General features: G+C 39.8%; 1 protein-coding gene across 9 annotated transcripts in view; it reads left to right on the top strand.

Moving 5' to 3' along the window:
* Positions 1-17,117, top strand: part of LOC119652982 (junctophilin-1) — an 80,187-nt gene that overhangs the window by 40,810 nt on the left and 22,260 nt on the right. For 8 of the 9 annotated variants that reach the window (XM_038057402.1, XM_038057399.1, XM_038057394.1 and 5 more), the window contains exons 3-7: positions 9,029-9,240; positions 9,899-10,158; positions 10,220-10,350; positions 10,926-11,066; positions 11,124-12,876. In XM_038057402.1, the coding sequence (XP_037913330.1) occupies positions 9,029-9,240; positions 9,899-10,158; positions 10,220-10,350; positions 10,926-11,066; positions 11,124-12,876 (2,497 nt within the window). The remainder of the gene's footprint in view (positions 1-9,028; positions 9,241-9,898; positions 10,159-10,219; positions 10,351-10,925; positions 11,067-11,123; positions 12,877-17,117) is intronic. The other variant, XM_038057400.1, reaches the window with a different exon arrangement.

Raw genomic sequence — 17,117 nt, 5'->3', positions numbered from 1 at the left:
CATGGAAAAGAAGACTACTACACTTGATTATGGAGGATGCATTTCAATCAATAGTCTCAAGTGTTGAAAGTAACTAGGATCAACATTCGCAAATTTTAATGGTAAGGCAACAAACAATTGCAGGCGATGTAGGAATTTATCCATTGAGAAATCCAATTATGCAACTTGGATGAAATATCGTTCTATGATATAATTGCACTCCTTTCCTATCGGTGCATCAACGAGTTCATTAAATTAAAAAATTGCCGTTTAGTTTCGTTCACACTGCTTTCCTTTCTGATTCTTCCTCGAGGTTATGGAGACAAAGATGCGCTGGTTAAGAAGCTTCACTCATGTTTCGAATGAGGGCATTCGCATAGCACCGATCGTCGAGAATTTGCGAGAAAAGCACCTTCGACGGTACGGTCATGTCGATAATAACGCGCCAACTTAACTGGACTGAAAATTTAGAGCGGTAGGAAGCTACCTTAAGGTTTAATAGAATAGCTTCCGGCTTGATAAAATAAACAATGATGTGAAAACCCCAAGTGGCGATCCAGGCAAGACTCCATTACTGAACGATACGGAGGTTAAAAAAGCAAAAGATTCATTTCCGTTTATATATTCTTGCAATTAAGTTCATCATAATCAATTTACTCAGATTTGAGAGAATTGAGGTGGGCTCCAATTATATGTGAGAGAAGAAGAGTTGACATTTTTTATCATGAAATCATGTATGGACATCCTTAACTAGTTCAAACGAATTTTCGCACTTACCATTTTTTGAAAAACAATTTCAGATTTAAAATATAACAGATCGTATTATCTTCATAACCACGCATGCATCCTGCAATGTTATATAACCTGCACAGGGTATAAGACGTTTAAGAAATGGAATCTGGAAGCAATAAATAAAATTTCGAATGTGTTCTTAGAGTTATCAATAAAAGATCTGGTTATATCTTGCTGGAATATTTATCGCAGAAATACTACCTTGTGGAACATAAAGGCAACAATAAAGGGTTTGTATCTCGTCATTGACGGCAAATTGTCCGAGTCCAAAGGGTGTCATTATCCAACTTGTGGTTCGACACACCGGCAACAAAAGTTAACTCAAATCGGCCATATCATAATCAGCAGTAGATGTAGCAAGTATCTTCAGGATTTGCGCAATGAGAAGGAACGCTTCTCCACCTTTACTTGCAAGGGTAGTGGGTTTCGGCTGTTCAAGTTCAACACGATCGGCCCTTATCTCAAACAAGAATAATTTGGATACCTTAAACCGCATCACACTGCAGATGTCTGTAACCAGTCGTAAGTCTTTCGATGTTTCAGTGGAAGACAACGAGGAACAACTTGAGAGGTATCATAATTCCGAACGATATTAGCCCTGGTACATTTCACTTCTCCTGATAATAAGTCACCCTAACTTGCGGATACTGGTTACATTGATAAGCTGGAGTTAAGCTGGCGATGTGGCAATTTTGATGTCACTGGAGAGAGCGCAAGTGAAGATGATGCAGTACATTGGAAGGCACCGTCATGATTAATCGAAAGCTTTAAACTTCCATTAAGGTCTCTCGGCGGCATGTCATCAGCATACTCGTGTTTCATACATATAGCGTATAGGCCTGCCTATGGACGTGTTGGTTTGAAGTCAAAAGTGTCAACAAGTAGGCCTTAAACCAAAGGCTTTGTAGCAAGATGCACCAATGGTCAAATACCTCAACAAGAACTGCATCAGAGGGTCACGTTGTATGCTGTTGTAAGTGTAGACAACTGACATGGTTCAAGTAAGAAATGTGAAATATGTGAAAAAGGCCGTTGAACCATACAGGTAAATGAAGTCGATACAAATCAATTTCCACCATTGAGAGGTGGTACAAGACCTGATTTCGCATGTCGCTCGAAAATTGAATGCTAACGTGGCGGTAAATTGCGAAGAGTATCAATATTTTTGCGCTACTACTGCAGTGATGGATTCAGATATTTTAAGAAACCATAGCGCAAACGAGAGCCGGTTTTGTAAGAGTACAAGCGACATCCATATCTACAGCTGTTATGCTCCTCCTAGGGCACCCATGGGCCAATATGAAAAAATACTAAGCTGTTTAGTGTTGGATATTAGAGATTGCAGCTCTTAAATATTGACTAGCGATTTCAGCAGGTGGGCGGTCGAATAGAGTAGGCGATTGATGAATATCTCGTTGAAATGCTAATTAAAACCATTGCGCAACTAGATTGATACTAGCCAATGTTGGAAATGCAACTATTTTCGGAACGAAAGGGTTAGGTTCGATTATCAGCCTAACGTATATCAGTGCCTCCTTGACGCAGAGGATAGTTTGTTATATGAACGAGCAGTACACCCCCACAGTGACAATCTGTCCATTTTCTCCACCCTGGAAACGAACAAATCTACCGCCCCAAGCATTTCAGGATGGCGTTTCCTCTTCAGCAATGAACCGATCTATTGGAAGAACAAAAAGTGCGAAGGTGACATGGTCTCTCCTCCGAGCAAGAAGTCCTTGCTCAAAGGCAAAAAAAAGGCTGAATTATGAAGAGCTGGAGGAAAAATAGCGGGATTTGTGAAATAGTCTTAAACGAACTATTCGGAGGAGTAAGTAAGAATCCTAAAGAAAATTGTTTTTATAGTGAATATGACTTCATGGACATTGACTACAAATTCATTATAGACAAAATACTGAACAAAAGTCGCCACAAGTAGTGTGTCTACCGTTCGCAATGATAGTAACCTTTTTTATACGAAGTAAGATAATAGTGAACGTCAAGCACAAATCCATCGAGATTCCTTCTCGATAGCGCCAGTTTCCAAAAAAGAACTACAGCATATCTGTGGGAGTATTAGAGATAACGGTGTTGATGAATGGAATTTCAACTATCAAAGACTCTCAGCTCTCAAATGGGGGATTTTTTTTCACTGATTATTAATCTGTTATACCTGGTCCATAAACCTTAGGTTTCTTGAAGAAACACATGTACAGCCTTGCTTCAATTTTTGTCCTTTTAACGAACTCATTCGGACCGAACGTGCGCTCCTTGTACAGAGATGAAGCTGATAAGCAGCTAGCCGATACCCTGTCCCAATATAGGGCTGATATAACAGCGTTGCAAGAGATGCGATGGACAGGGACCGGTTTCCTGGAGAAGAGCCACTACACCATATATTATAGCGGTCATCCAGTAAACCATGTGCTCGGAGTAGGTTTCTTAGTCAGCCAAAAAATGAAACCTGCTGTTATCGGCTTTGAAAACATAAGCGAACGGCTATGCACTTTGCGCTTGCGAGGCAAGTTTAGAAATATAAGCCTCATAAACGTTCACGCCCCTACAGAGGAGACTGCAGAATCGGAGAAGGATACCTTCTACGAGGCAGTAGAACGAACCCTCGAAGCCTGTCCCAGATATAATATCAAAATCATACTTGGAGATTTTAACAGGCAAGTAGGGAAGGAGCCCGTATTCAGGCGATACGTTGGCTCCCATAGCTTACACGAAAAAACAAATGATAACGGACTGCGGACTATTCAATTAGCAGGGTCACACGAAATGGTTGTTGGAAGTACCTGGTTTGCGCGGAAAGCGGTCCACAAACATACGTGGGCCTCTCCAGACGGGACCACTTTTAATCAAATTGACCACGTGTTGATCGAACGCCGCCACCTCTCAGCCTTGATGAATGTCAGAACATATAGGGGGGCCAATATAGACTCGGATCACTATTTCGTTGGCGTGGTGCTCCGAGCTCGAATAACAATACCACCTAGAATCCCCTCTGAAAATCAGGTGAGAGTTAACACTGAGGCAATCCATAACACAGCCCTCCGCGACACCTATAGGAGGGAAATGGATGCCGCAATAAATGCAGTCAACAGAGGACCTGGAGATGAAGCATCAACAAATGATCTTCACAACCACCTGAAGAACGTTATCATGGAAACGGCCACAAACATACTTGGCCCCAGCCGTAAAAGGAGTCGGAACGGCTGGTTTGACGATGAATGTAAGCTAGCAACGGAACGGAAGAATGCCGCATACCGGGCACGCGCAGAGACTTATCACGAACTCCGTCGAGCGGAGAAGCGACTTCACGGACGGAAAAAGGAAGCCTGGGAGAACCAACAAGTCTGTGAACTAGAAAAGTACAGGGAGCAACCGCACCAGGCGCGGAAGTTTTACCAACAAGTCAGCAGGATGAAGCCTTATACACCTCGATGCTCATTCTGCCGAGACAAGGAGGGAAATCTGATTTCCGACAGAATGGGCATATTAGAGCGATGGGTTGAGTACTTTGATGAGCTACTGAACAACCAGAACATCGGCGAGTTGGAGGTCCCGCCAACTGAAGACGACCGACAAATACTGCCACCACCAAGTTTAGGAGAAACAGTCCGTGCAATTCATTGGCTAAAAAACCATAAGTCGCCAGGAGCCGATGGAATTACAGCCGAATTGGTTAAATATGGAGGCGACCAGTTACACCAAGTGGTTTATCAACTTGTGCTCAAGGTATGGGACAGCGAATCAATGCCTGACGATTGGCAACGAGGCATTATCTGTCTCATACATAAAAAGGGAGATATCACACAGTGCAGCAATTATAGAGGTATCACGTTGCTGAGTACCATCTATAAGATATTCTCCACTATCTTGCTAGGCCGGATAGCCCCATACGCCCAGAACATCATTGGCCCATACCAAAGAGGCTTCACTCCAGGCAAATCAGCAACAGATCAGATTTTCTCTCTGCGCAGGCGATGGAAAAACTATTGGAATATGGACAACAGTTGCACCATCTCTTCATCGACTTTAAAGCCGCCTATGATAACATAGCCAGGGTAAAACTGTACACGGCCATGAGAGAATTCGGTATCCCGACGAAATTAATAAGACTGACTAGGCTGACTCTGACCAATGTGCAAGGCCAGATAAAACCAGCAGGATCACTCTCAAGACCATTCGACATCAACAACGGTCTACGACAAGGGGATGCGCTATCATGCGTCCTCTTTAACCTGGCCCTCGAGAAAGTGATCCGTGATGCTGAGGTGAATGCAAGAGGTACGATCCTCTTCAAGTCCACCCAACTACTGGCCTATGCTGACGATATCGACATCATGGGAAGAACCACCCGAGACGTACAAACTGCCTTCATCCAGATCGAGCAGGCGGCGCGAGATCTTGGGCTGCACATCAATGAAGGCAATACAAAATATATGGTGGCAACGTCAGCTCCGAAGACGAATCAACCAACAACATCAAACCGCACTGATCAAACACAAACACGAAGAAGAATAAGGATAGGAGAATACAACTTTGAGACCGTTGACAATTTCTCCTATCTAGGGTCGAAAATCACAACCGATAACAACTACGATGATGAAATCCGCGCACGGTTGTTGTCAGCCAACAGAGCCTATTTCAGCTTACAAAGACTGTTCCGCTCGAAACGTCTCACCATAGGGTCAAAGCTCTTACTGTACAAGACTATGATCTTGCCAGTCCTCATGTATTCCTCGGAAACTTGGGTTCTTAACAAGAAAAATAGCGAACTCTTGGCCGCGTCCGAGAGAAGAATCCTCCGAAGAATTTTTGGCCCCCTACATGAGAATGGACGATTCCGTAGCCTACACAATGACGAAATCTATGAGCGATACCATGACCGTTAAGTTGTGGATAAAATCCGGCTCAATAGGTTACGGTGGGCGGGTCACTTAATCCGTATAGATGAGGATGATCCCACCCGGAAAGTCTATAAGGGCAATATCTATGGTAGAAAAAGAAGACGAGGCAAACCCTCCCTAAGATGGAGCGATGGCGTAGGTCAGGACGCCAGACAGCTTTTAGGGATATCGAATTGGTGGACCTCGGCGCAAAACCGGGATGTCTGGAGTTCCTTATTAAGGCAGACCTAGACCGGATACCGGTTGTTGCGCCGTTGATGATGATGATTCGGATCGATAAATACGCGCTTTATTACGGCGATCGACATAAATCTGGCATGTGACTTATCATGTGTTTAACACTATAATTTCCGAACGACTTCGAATATAAAAAAATCACTTTGCCGATATATTCTACACTGTGTCTAGATACAATTGATGCAAAACAAAATGGATTCCGCAGATCCGACACACGGGATGACCCCCTTAATTCATTGAATTTAGTCATTATCAGGCGTTTAGTTTGTCCTATATATACCTTATTGCAATCGCTGCACTTTATTCGGTAGATACCGCTTTCTTCCGTCGCTGCCAAAGGATCCTTGACGCTTCTCAGTAAATTCCGCAAGGTGGGCGATCGACTTGAACCTACAACTTCCAGTTGAATTTTTTTATTCAATTCCTGATGTTGTTGAATAGGTAGGAATACGGGATACTTCTCCTCGTGGTGGCTTCTTTATGTTGCGAAAATTGTGTTGTATAGGCATCCTTATTGTGTTGCTTGACTCTCCTACGTAAAGAGAGTAGTAGTAATGTCATAGCGTTTGTTCATATTATGGAGTAAAAGGTGTATGGTCTATGTGTATACATGATATTACTGCAAAAGTAAAGCATCCTATGTCAACAACTTAATTGATTCAATTCATTTTGTCGTTGATGGAAGAACAAGGGACTTTATAACTGCTTTCTAAAATACAGAGTTATTTAGAATTGATTGATTTTATATAAATATATTTTTGAAAGGGAGACAAAAAATTTAAAGAAAATCCTTTTCAGAAAAAGTAATTGTAATGATAAACAAGTCCAAATACCGGAAGCTGGCGCTTCGGATATTAAGGTTTTATGTTCATCATAAGTAAGAAACTTTCTATGCACATTTTTCCTTTCTTATATGGTTAAAATCACAAAATATTCTTCCATATTTTTTCAAACTACATATGCATATACATATACATTGCCTATTACCGAATACTACTTATGTATATATGCATGTATATAAATTGATCGTACACATATTTTCGATTTCATTCGTTCATATCAAGTATACATATGTACATCTAAAGTACGTATATTGAATACCGGTTGCTTAATGTACAAATATATCTAACTGAATTAGGCACTACTCCGAAGCTTCATTTACATATATACATATAAACACATACGTATGTCAGTCTGGAGGAATTGATATTGATATTAAATGATTAAAAACAACATTCTAACTCTGCTAATAACAGTTGGATTTCCTTCAAACTTCCCAAAGTTATACCTTATGTTATCCTTTATGCAAGTACCACATTTTGTAGTTCTAGCAACTTAAGGGTGGTTTTCGGCTAAGTTTCTAAAATATGCAAATATAGTATTATTTGTGTAAATATCGGAACGAGAATTATTTTGAGGCCTAGATTTCGTTAGATACACCACTGTGATTTTTTTTCAGATTTTTCAGTTGGATAGGTTCTGAGAACGAAACCTCTTACACTTTTTGCGGGTCATATTTTGAACCCTCACGCCCCTATCTTCCACCCGATGTTAAATATGAGACCAATTTCGGAAAGTATGGCTACATTCTGTGAATAAAAATGTGTACCCTCCGTTGGGGAGCCCCCCACCCTCAAACTTAACACAAAATGGCGCCACTTACTGCATGTAAAGGGAACAACAGACCACACATTCTCACCAATTTTCGTGACAATCGATCTAGCCGTTTCGGGCGTGACAGACAGACATCGAATCGATTCGAATAAGGTTTTGTTTCACACAAAAAAAAAAAAAAAACATAGGACATCATTGAATGAATATCTTGGCTTCCGATCGTTCATACTTGATTTTGATTTAGGATATTTGAAACTCCCTGAAAACGCTTGCATCATTATGGTAATGAAGCACGAGCAAAATTTTGCTTCCTTGAACAAATGATGTTGCTTTGTTTCGATCTGATTTCTGCTCGACCTGGATAAAAGTGAAATTTCAAAAGCTTCAAAATTAAAGTCATTTTCCGCTAATACGGAGCTTTCTTCTTATATGAAAAAACTCAATCTTCACTACCCTAGTTAACTGGACCCTCGACCTCTTGGTTCTATTGTATTTGACATTATGTAAGCTAACGTTTGCAGGTTGTCTAGAGTTTATAACTTACTTACTACAGAGAATGGCAGTAATAGTTTTATGTAAAACAAAACCTTATTAAAATCGGTAAATTGTCCGTCGTCTGCCTACGTGTCACACGCATTTCTCTCAGAAACGGTTATACCGATTGACACCAAATTTGATTGAAAGGTGGGAACTATGAACACCCACACATACAGTGGGTTACATTGTTCAACGTAAAATTCTAGTGGAGATCTCCGTACATGCAAAAGGGGAGTGCAATTTTTTTTTTCAATAAAAATATGTGGGATATCAAATAAAAAGTCTCGATTAGCACTTTTGGAAGGTGGCCTCAATTTTGACAATGATGCAAGAAGGGGGAAGGTGAGGACCGCAGAGAGTGATCATCTTTTCCACAGACCCGTTTTCGGAACTTTTAATCACAGAACTGCTAATATACGATGCGATGCCTAAGCTCCGAAATACCCTCCATACCGATAACAGGCCAAAGCTCTCGCTTTAGCGCAAATTTTAAGACTTTGTCGATAGCGCGCGATAGTGAATATTCTGACATAATGTATACATATACATTACGTGTTAGCTACTAATGGAACAAATATCAAAAATTTTGATATAAGAAATACAGAAAACCTTTCATACTTGAAGATTCCAGCTTCTGGTTTCCCGACTTGTCACTTGGTAATTGTATCATACATTCATACATTCTGAACGTTCGTTAGCTTTCGCCTGAAGAATTTTTGCCCTTCCTCTTTAAATAATTCCTTAATATCATACGCTGAAAACTTCACCACTCAACATTCATTTAAATATTTCAATCCAGGAGATAAGTTCATTCCCATGTACTCTATATTCCCTCAAGCATTCAAGCAATTGTTTGCTTCATTGTTTTTTCTGGCCAACAGTAATACTTATTATTTCATAAAAATTTCTCTCGAGGCGTCCCTAATTCGAATGTCTGTTTGTTGCTATCGTTTCAGTGGATCGACGTTTGAAGGACAATGGCAAAATGGACGGCGGCATGGGGTTGGTGTTGAGCATCGAGGACGACTCATTTATCGCGGCGAATGGACGGCCGGCAATAAAGGACGTTATGGTGTTCGCCAAAGTACCACATCAAATGCACGATATGAAGGCACTTGGGCAAATGGTTTACAAGATGGATACGGCTCTGAAACATATGCTGATGGTGGTAAGTGTTGTTGTGCAAATTTGTTTCGTACTTTGATTTCGATTTGCACACTGTTGCTTTTATGATGTTTTTGTACAATATGAAAGAGATGCCATCTCGTAAAGGATAGAACAGAATAAAGGAAAATAAACTTTAGCAACATGTTTCTTACATATATTCGTTCGTGTATATGCATATCTAACGGCTCTGAATCATGATGTTTGCCATGTAATTTCCTAAATTCTTACATGAGTATTCGTAGATAAGGTAGATAACTGCCTATTTGAAACTTGAAAAGTTAGACTCGGTCCAAGAAACACTAAGCTAAAGTAAATTCAGGCCCTTGTTTTAATATAAAAGGTAGATTCAGCTTAAAGAAGAACTTTTGTTGAACTGTGACGAAAAAAATATGTTATTTTTCCAGTACGATAGTTTGCATTTGTATCGAGGATATTTGCAAACGTGCTTTCAGCTATTTTCTCCTCGTTAGCAAAACATTTTCTGAACCTTGGTAAAAATGTTGCATCTAGCACAATTGTTTTCTAATTAAAATAAATGTCTTCTTTTCTAAGTTTATTCCTAGACATTGTTCATCAATTTTGATTTGCTATAAACAAGAAAAATGCCTTCAATTTGGTTAACTATGTCGTAAGATTTGTTAATCATTATTCTTCATCAGGGTATTATCAAGGACAATGGCAAGACGGTAAACGGAATGGTTATGGTGTCCGAACATCCGCACCATTTGGGCTTGCATCACACTATCGATCTAAGAATGTCCATTCGTCGATGAGCTCACTTCGTAGTAATGAAAACGAAGGTGCGGACAAACACAGAGGCGAAGATGTTCGCGGTGGATTTGTTTTGAAGGCACGTTCCGACGAGCCACCACTAAGACGAAATAGTTTAGGCGAAAAATCCAAAAAAGGCTTCTTATCGGTAATTTTAAAAGTGAGGATTTTAAGAAAGTTTTTGAAAGCTTGGTGAATGAATATTTTAGAAAATCCGAAAACAAAGAAGCACCGGTGACCTAGAGAAGCGCGGGACAGGAGCGTCCGGGAGTATTCGATCAACAGTTTCCACAGCATCATGGATAAGTACAGGGTCTTCGCAATCTGGAATCACAACAAAGTAAGAATAGCGAAACATATTAACCAATAGTTTCTCGTACTTTTCTCTCTGTTCTGGATAAAAGCACATCAATTCTGATAGCAGTGTTGGAAGGTGTTTGTTTCTTTTTGATATTCGCTCAATATGAACAACAAAATCTTATAATCTTCTTCATCTCAAATGAAGGTTGGAAGCTTACAGGGTACAATATGTTACAAAGTTATAAGCACCACAGAAACATTTTTTAAATGGCAAAATCTACTCAATCAATTATCTCCTGTTCAAAAAATAACTCCAACTTGGACATAAAAACCTTTGCTCATATCGAGTTTTCAGGAAGTTATCCTGGTGTTAACCATGCACGGATAGGATCCTGCTTACAACATGAATTTGAAAATAATGAAAGCATTTTTTTATATTTGTCTACATATTGAGTTTATTTGTGCTTTCTTGCTTCATCAACGTTGCTTGTCTGCTAAAGGAATATTGTGACATGAAATATGTGGAAAAAAAGTGTAGCATTATTATATAAAAGGAAGATTAAGGCTTTTATCTAAAAGAGGGAGATAATTTTTCCTGGTTTTTTCCAAATTTAGGTCCGTTCACACAGACTCGAATGCCAGTTTTACAGTGGAAGAAGAGCAACTAGATCCTACTGTCGTGGAAACATATATGGGAGAATGGAAACACGATAAAAGAACTGGTTATGGCATTTCAGAACGTAGTGATGGACTTAAGTAAGTATAATGGGTGTCATATGCAATAAACTTTCTAATTTTAACACATTCTTTTAGATACGAGGGTGAATGGTGTAACAACAAAAAGCACGGATATGGAATAACAACTTTCCGTGATGGAACACAAGAGGAAGGAAAATACAAAAATAATGTTTTAATAACAAGCCAAAAAAAGAAGCATTTGTTTTTAATACGATCACGAAAGTTTCGGGAACGGATTGAGGCAGCAGTAAGTTCAGCCCAACGAGCCTCTAAATATGCTCTTCAAAAAGCAGATATTGCTGTATCACGTACTCAATCTGCACGCGAGAAAGCTCAATATGCTGACACAGCTGCCGAACATGCACGAATCGATTGTGAAATGGCTGTGCAAACTGCTCGAGAATTCGCACCAGATTTCAAACCATCGGTGTTAGAACGATTTGAAAGGTTAAGGTTCCGAGAACGTTATCGTATCCCCCCACCCGATGTAGATCAAAAAATTAAATCAAGTGGCACTTCCGCAACAAATAGTCCTAGTAATCAACCAGCTACTACAAATAAGCTAGAATCAAATATGCAAATGCAGTCACAGTCAGATGCATTTCAACAGCAGCAGCAAAACCAATTGCCTACACAAAACGTGACGATAAACCGACGACCATCGATTCATCCGATGACAAAGCAACAAGCTGTCGATTATTCTCAAGTTCCGAACCAACAAGCAAGTAGTATGCCAATATACTCGCAAATATCTCCGCAATCCGACTTGTCGCAACATGTTAGCCAACAGGAATCAATGCATCAATCAATATCGCAATCAACACATAATCAACCAAATAATCCCTCTTATCAATTCCAACAACAGCAACCGCCAGGCATGGGGCCTATGGGAAATTATACAGGTCCACAAAATGTACCAGGCCAGCAACACGATTTATATGGAGGTGGTAATATGAACAGTGGTAATAATCCGGGCATGCAGCAGTATTCACCACCGCAGCAGCAACCGTACGGACTACAACAACAGCCATATGGTCAACAACAACAACAACAATTCAATCAATTCCAGCAATCGCAAATGAATCCTAGCGGTAACCAGAATCCCCAACCGCTCCCTCAGACGCAACAGAACTATTATTCCGGGTACAACTCGAATCCTTCCGATTTGCAACAGCAACAACAGCCTTATATGCTGCAAAACCAGCCGATTGGCTCAAATCCTTCCAGTGGCGGGGCAGCAATTCGACGAAACTCGCGTCCTTTAAACGAATCGTCGCGACCCATGTTAGGATCCTATAACCAAACATCTATAGACTATTTTGATCACTACAAACGACCATCAAGCAGAGATCCTTCCGTTGATCGATATACACGTGCAGCAAGCCGAATGAGTGGCGGAGGTGGAGGATCGAGTTCACGACAACCATCAGTCGATCGTACCGCTCCAACGCCAACATCACCAACGGTGGGTAATCCTGTAAAAATGTCTGATACACCCGAACGCAAGCGATCTGGTTCGGTGTTTCGAGGACAAACTCCAGCTCCAACAACTACAACTGGTAATGGTACTGTTTTAACTGGTGTGGGGTCTAATCTCGGGTCTCGAGGGGGTACACCTATGATGAAAATGAATTCATCTAATATGCAAGCGCTCTACTCGTCTGCAAATCAGCCATTTGAAGATGTACTGCTACGGCAACGTACTTTAGGACAAGATATTATACCGTCACCACTACAGCCTAAACGAACTGAAAGTCTTTTCATCCCGGCGAAGCCAGCAGCACCGAAAGGTGGAGCCGCGGGAGGAGGAGGCGGAAAGAAATTGAAGGTAAGAATTTGATTTTCATGTATTTTCATATATTTTTCCAATTAATTCCCCGTAAGTTAGCTAAAGAGCCTAACGTTTTTATCCTAAATTTTGCATTGTAGTGCTTTCAATCCGCTTAGTGTGTGCTTTCTTTCTCGATATATTTAAAAACAGAATTCCTATTTAAATGATGGAGTTTTTATCTTAATTGTCTGACTTTATGTTTTCCAAATTCCTGATAGATTTGTTTCAAGTGATGATTAGGACGTCTTTCTTCCATACTTAGAGAACGATAGAAAGATACATGTAGTGCTAATCATTATTTTAATGTAATTTCTGTGAACAATATCCCCAATTGGAAACTAAAATTACTTCACTGTCAAATATATCATTCTAACTGCCTTATAAATTTATATCAGGTATGTAGCAGTATTTCACATTTCCACGATTCAATTTACAAAGGCCACGGACATTTTTACGTAACACTGTAATCTGAAGTTATCACTTTAAAAATGTAGGATCTTTTATGTTGGAAAAATACCTCAGATTCCATCTTTGTCCTTCTCTTTTATGGTAGGTGACAAGGTTCCTATGCTATTATAATTGAAATTTGTTTTTGAGGAATAGATCATGCGACATTCCGATTAACAAAGCCAAATTCGAAACTAATGTGATTCCTATCCTACCTAACGAATGTACTATTATGCTGAGCAAGGAACATTTATTAATTTAGGTTAATTATTTAGATTGATTTAAAGTTGTTGTTAATAGACAACCGATATCTGACTTCTTTTCTATCAAATAGGGTATTTTAAAAGCAATTGAATATCATTATTATTATTGCAAACAACCAATAAGCACATAATCATGATATTCAAGATAATTATCAGATGCTGCTTTACTTCAACCCAGTAGGCAGTGTGATGGTGAATTCAAAAGTTTTGAAACTATATAACATTTATTATAGCTAAAATAACTTATTGGATTATATATTAAAAATTTGGCTTTGTACGGATACTTCCTATTCAAATTGACCTGGTTCCTTTCTTTATATTACGAAGAAATGATCTCCGAGCGATAATTCTCCGATCATGAAATCTGTTCGGGTTATGGTACTTATCAGATATGAAGTGAAGTAAATTATATGAAATCGATCCTCGCTCATTTGTGGGAGAAACTATCAAAATATTCAACAGGGAATTTTATTTGATACGATCTAGAGAAAAATTAAAGAGCAATTATAGCTTTTGTTTGTGGAGATTTGTTTATGGAAATAGATATGCTATCATGCAATGTAAAGAAAATATTAAATTGATGAAATGATCATGGCTGGTTAGCATATCGTATGTGGAAAAGTCCCTTAGAACACTTCTTTCCAAAAGATATTTAACTTAATCAAACCAATTTTTTCCTTTGTAATGCTCAGAAAAATTACTCTTTCTACCCGGTTCGTTAAAAAATAAATACATCAAAGATAAGATACTAACAAAATTTTTACAAATTTTTCTTTTTTCTTTCTCGGTTTTATTCATCATTCGAGTCGAAATATCCATGTATTCGCCAATATATTGTGCGAAAAAAGTAATAATCAAAGTTTTTAAAAGGGTGTCCAATTTTTATCATTTTTTCTGGTGCATTTTATCCATTCAAAGTAAGGTGTGAAAATTTTGGAGTCTCCAAAAACAATTACTCAATTTCTTTCTTCTTCCTTGCCTTTGTCCCGTTCTGCTGGGGGTTCAGCCCGTTTCAATCAGATTCGCCATTTTTGTCGGGCATAGGCTTGGTCAAGTATAATTAGTCTACATGTATAAAAAGTCAACCAGATATACAAGGGGATGTAAAATTTGTTAGACCTTTTTTGTTGTATAAAATTTACATGAAAATAGAAAAGTTAATTGTTATAATTTTATTATAAAGGACACATATTGGATTATCTAATATATATTTTTTCAACCAGTCCAAAATTTACTGTCTGAAATTTTCACATAACTTTTTCAGATCCACTGCCACTTGCCTTCCACGCATCCTTTTTCGTTTAATCAACTGCTGTCTATCTCTGCAAAGCACACTCTCCCTCAACCAGGGCCATGCAGTTTCTATAAAATTCGCAAGATTTGCCAGTCCAATCTGTCCAAAGATTCTCAAATTGTTCGCGAATCGCTTCGTAAGCTGTCAACATGCAGTTGCCTGTATGCGATCGAACTCCATCGTGCATCAAAATAGCCTCCTTTCTGCCCATAAATTCATCGTCATCATCATCAACGGCGCAACAACCGGTATCCGGTCTAGGCCTGCCTTAATAGGGAACTCTAGACATCCCGATTTTGCGCCGAGGTCCACCAATTCGATATCCCTAAAAGCTGTCTGACGTCCTGGCCTACGCCATCGCTCCATCTCAGGCAGGGTCTGCCTCGTCTTCTTTTCCTACCATAGACTTTCCGGGCTCGATCGTCCTCATCCATACGGTTTAAGTGACCCGTCCACCGTAACCTATTGAGCCGGATTTTATCCACAACTTAACGGTCATGGTATCGCTCATAAATTTCGTCGTTATGTCGGCTACGGGATCGTTCATCCTCATGTAGGGGGCCATAAATTCTTCAGAGGATTCTTTTCTCGAGCGCGGCCAAGAGTTCGCAATTTTTCTTGCGAAGAACCCAAGTCTCCGAGGAATATATGAGGACTGACAAGATTATTGTCTTGTACAGTATGAGCTTTGACCCTATGGTGAGACGTTTCGAGCGGAATAGTGTTTGTAAGCTGAAATAGTCTCTGTTGGCTGCCAACAACCGTGCGCGGATTTCATCATCGTAGCTGTTATCGGTTGTGATTTTCGACCCTAGATAGAAGAAATTATTAACAGTCTCAAAGTTGTATTCTCCTATCTTTATTCTTCCTGCTTGACCAGTGTGGTTTGATGTTGCTGGTTGGATCGTTAATAATAATAATAATAATCGTTGGCGCAACAATCCATGTTGGATCAGGGCCTTGAAGTGTGTTAGAGCACTTCATTCAAGACCGTAACGGTACACTAGGAGGCAATGTGGTCAGCATTGCGCTCGCCCGAGATTATTACCCTGATCTGACTCAGGTACTCATTCACAGCTGAGTCGACTGGTATCCGACGTCAAATCACGATACAAATTCCACTGCCACCAGTGAGATTTGAACCGCGACCTTCCGCTACGACAGCCTTGCGCTCTAACCACTCAGCTATCCGGACATGGTTGGATCGTTGCCACCATATATTTTGTCTTATCTTCATTGATGTGCAGCCCAAGATCTCGCGCCGCCTGCTCGATCTGGATGAAGGCAGTTTGTACGTCGCGAGTAGTTCTTCCCATGATGTCGATATCGTCAGCATAGGCCAGTAGTTGGGTGAATTTATAGCGGATCGTACCTCTTGCATCACGGGTCACTTTCTACAGGGACAGGTTAAAGAGGACGCATGATAGGGTATCCCCTTGTCATAGACCGTTGTTGCTCTCGAATCCTCATGGCTCTCTCATAGCCGTGTACAGTTTTACCCTGGCTATGCTATCATAAACGGCTTCAAAGTCGATGAATAAATGGCGCAACTGGTGTCCATATTGATAGACATTATTGAGATATTGTGTAAATACTGGGAGAGTATTCTTATAACTAACAATTTAAAAAGTGAAGAATTCGCTTCACCAAAACTCTTTACCATGATTTACCTTTGTGTTATCTACCGGTTTTAGCAAACGTCGAAACTCGTTAAAAGCTTGATAGCATAGGGCAGGTTGGTTTCCACTTAACGTTCTCCTCTGTTAACTTTATTCGACCCTAACAATGTGCTTGCATTGTCCAATGTAAATGCTCCTCTCTCTCTCTCTACTGTAACCTGGAAGATGCATAGATCAGTCAAAAAATGTCACGGTTTCTACCACACTGTGCAATTTTAAGTACCTTTTAATAATAATTTTTTTCAGTTAAAAATATTAACTATAAATTGGTGTACGAAGGTGTTGACTTGGACGCGTTACAAGTTGCACGATGGCGTGGATTATATGATGCATCATTTTCATCCACCTCAGCCTTTCGCCCTATTGGTGGAAATTAATTAGCCAAGAATTGGATAAATTTATTTTTACGAGTTCCTAATAAACCATTGGTTAGTTTTCTCATGAGTGCATTCGTTAATTTGCCTCTTCTTCTAAGTTTCTAAAATACTCTTGTACGTTAAAAACGTCTAAGTAATTGAGCTATTTGATGTCATATTTCATTTCTGATTCTGAATA

This window comes from Hermetia illucens, chromosome 3, assembly GCF_905115235.1.
Source record: "Hermetia illucens chromosome 3, iHerIll2.2.curated.20191125, whole genome shotgun sequence".
NCBI classification, from domain to species: Eukaryota; Metazoa; Arthropoda; class Insecta; order Diptera; family Stratiomyidae; genus Hermetia; species Hermetia illucens.
Note: the sequence above shows the minus strand (reverse complement) of the source record. Positions and strands in the feature narration are given on the sequence as shown.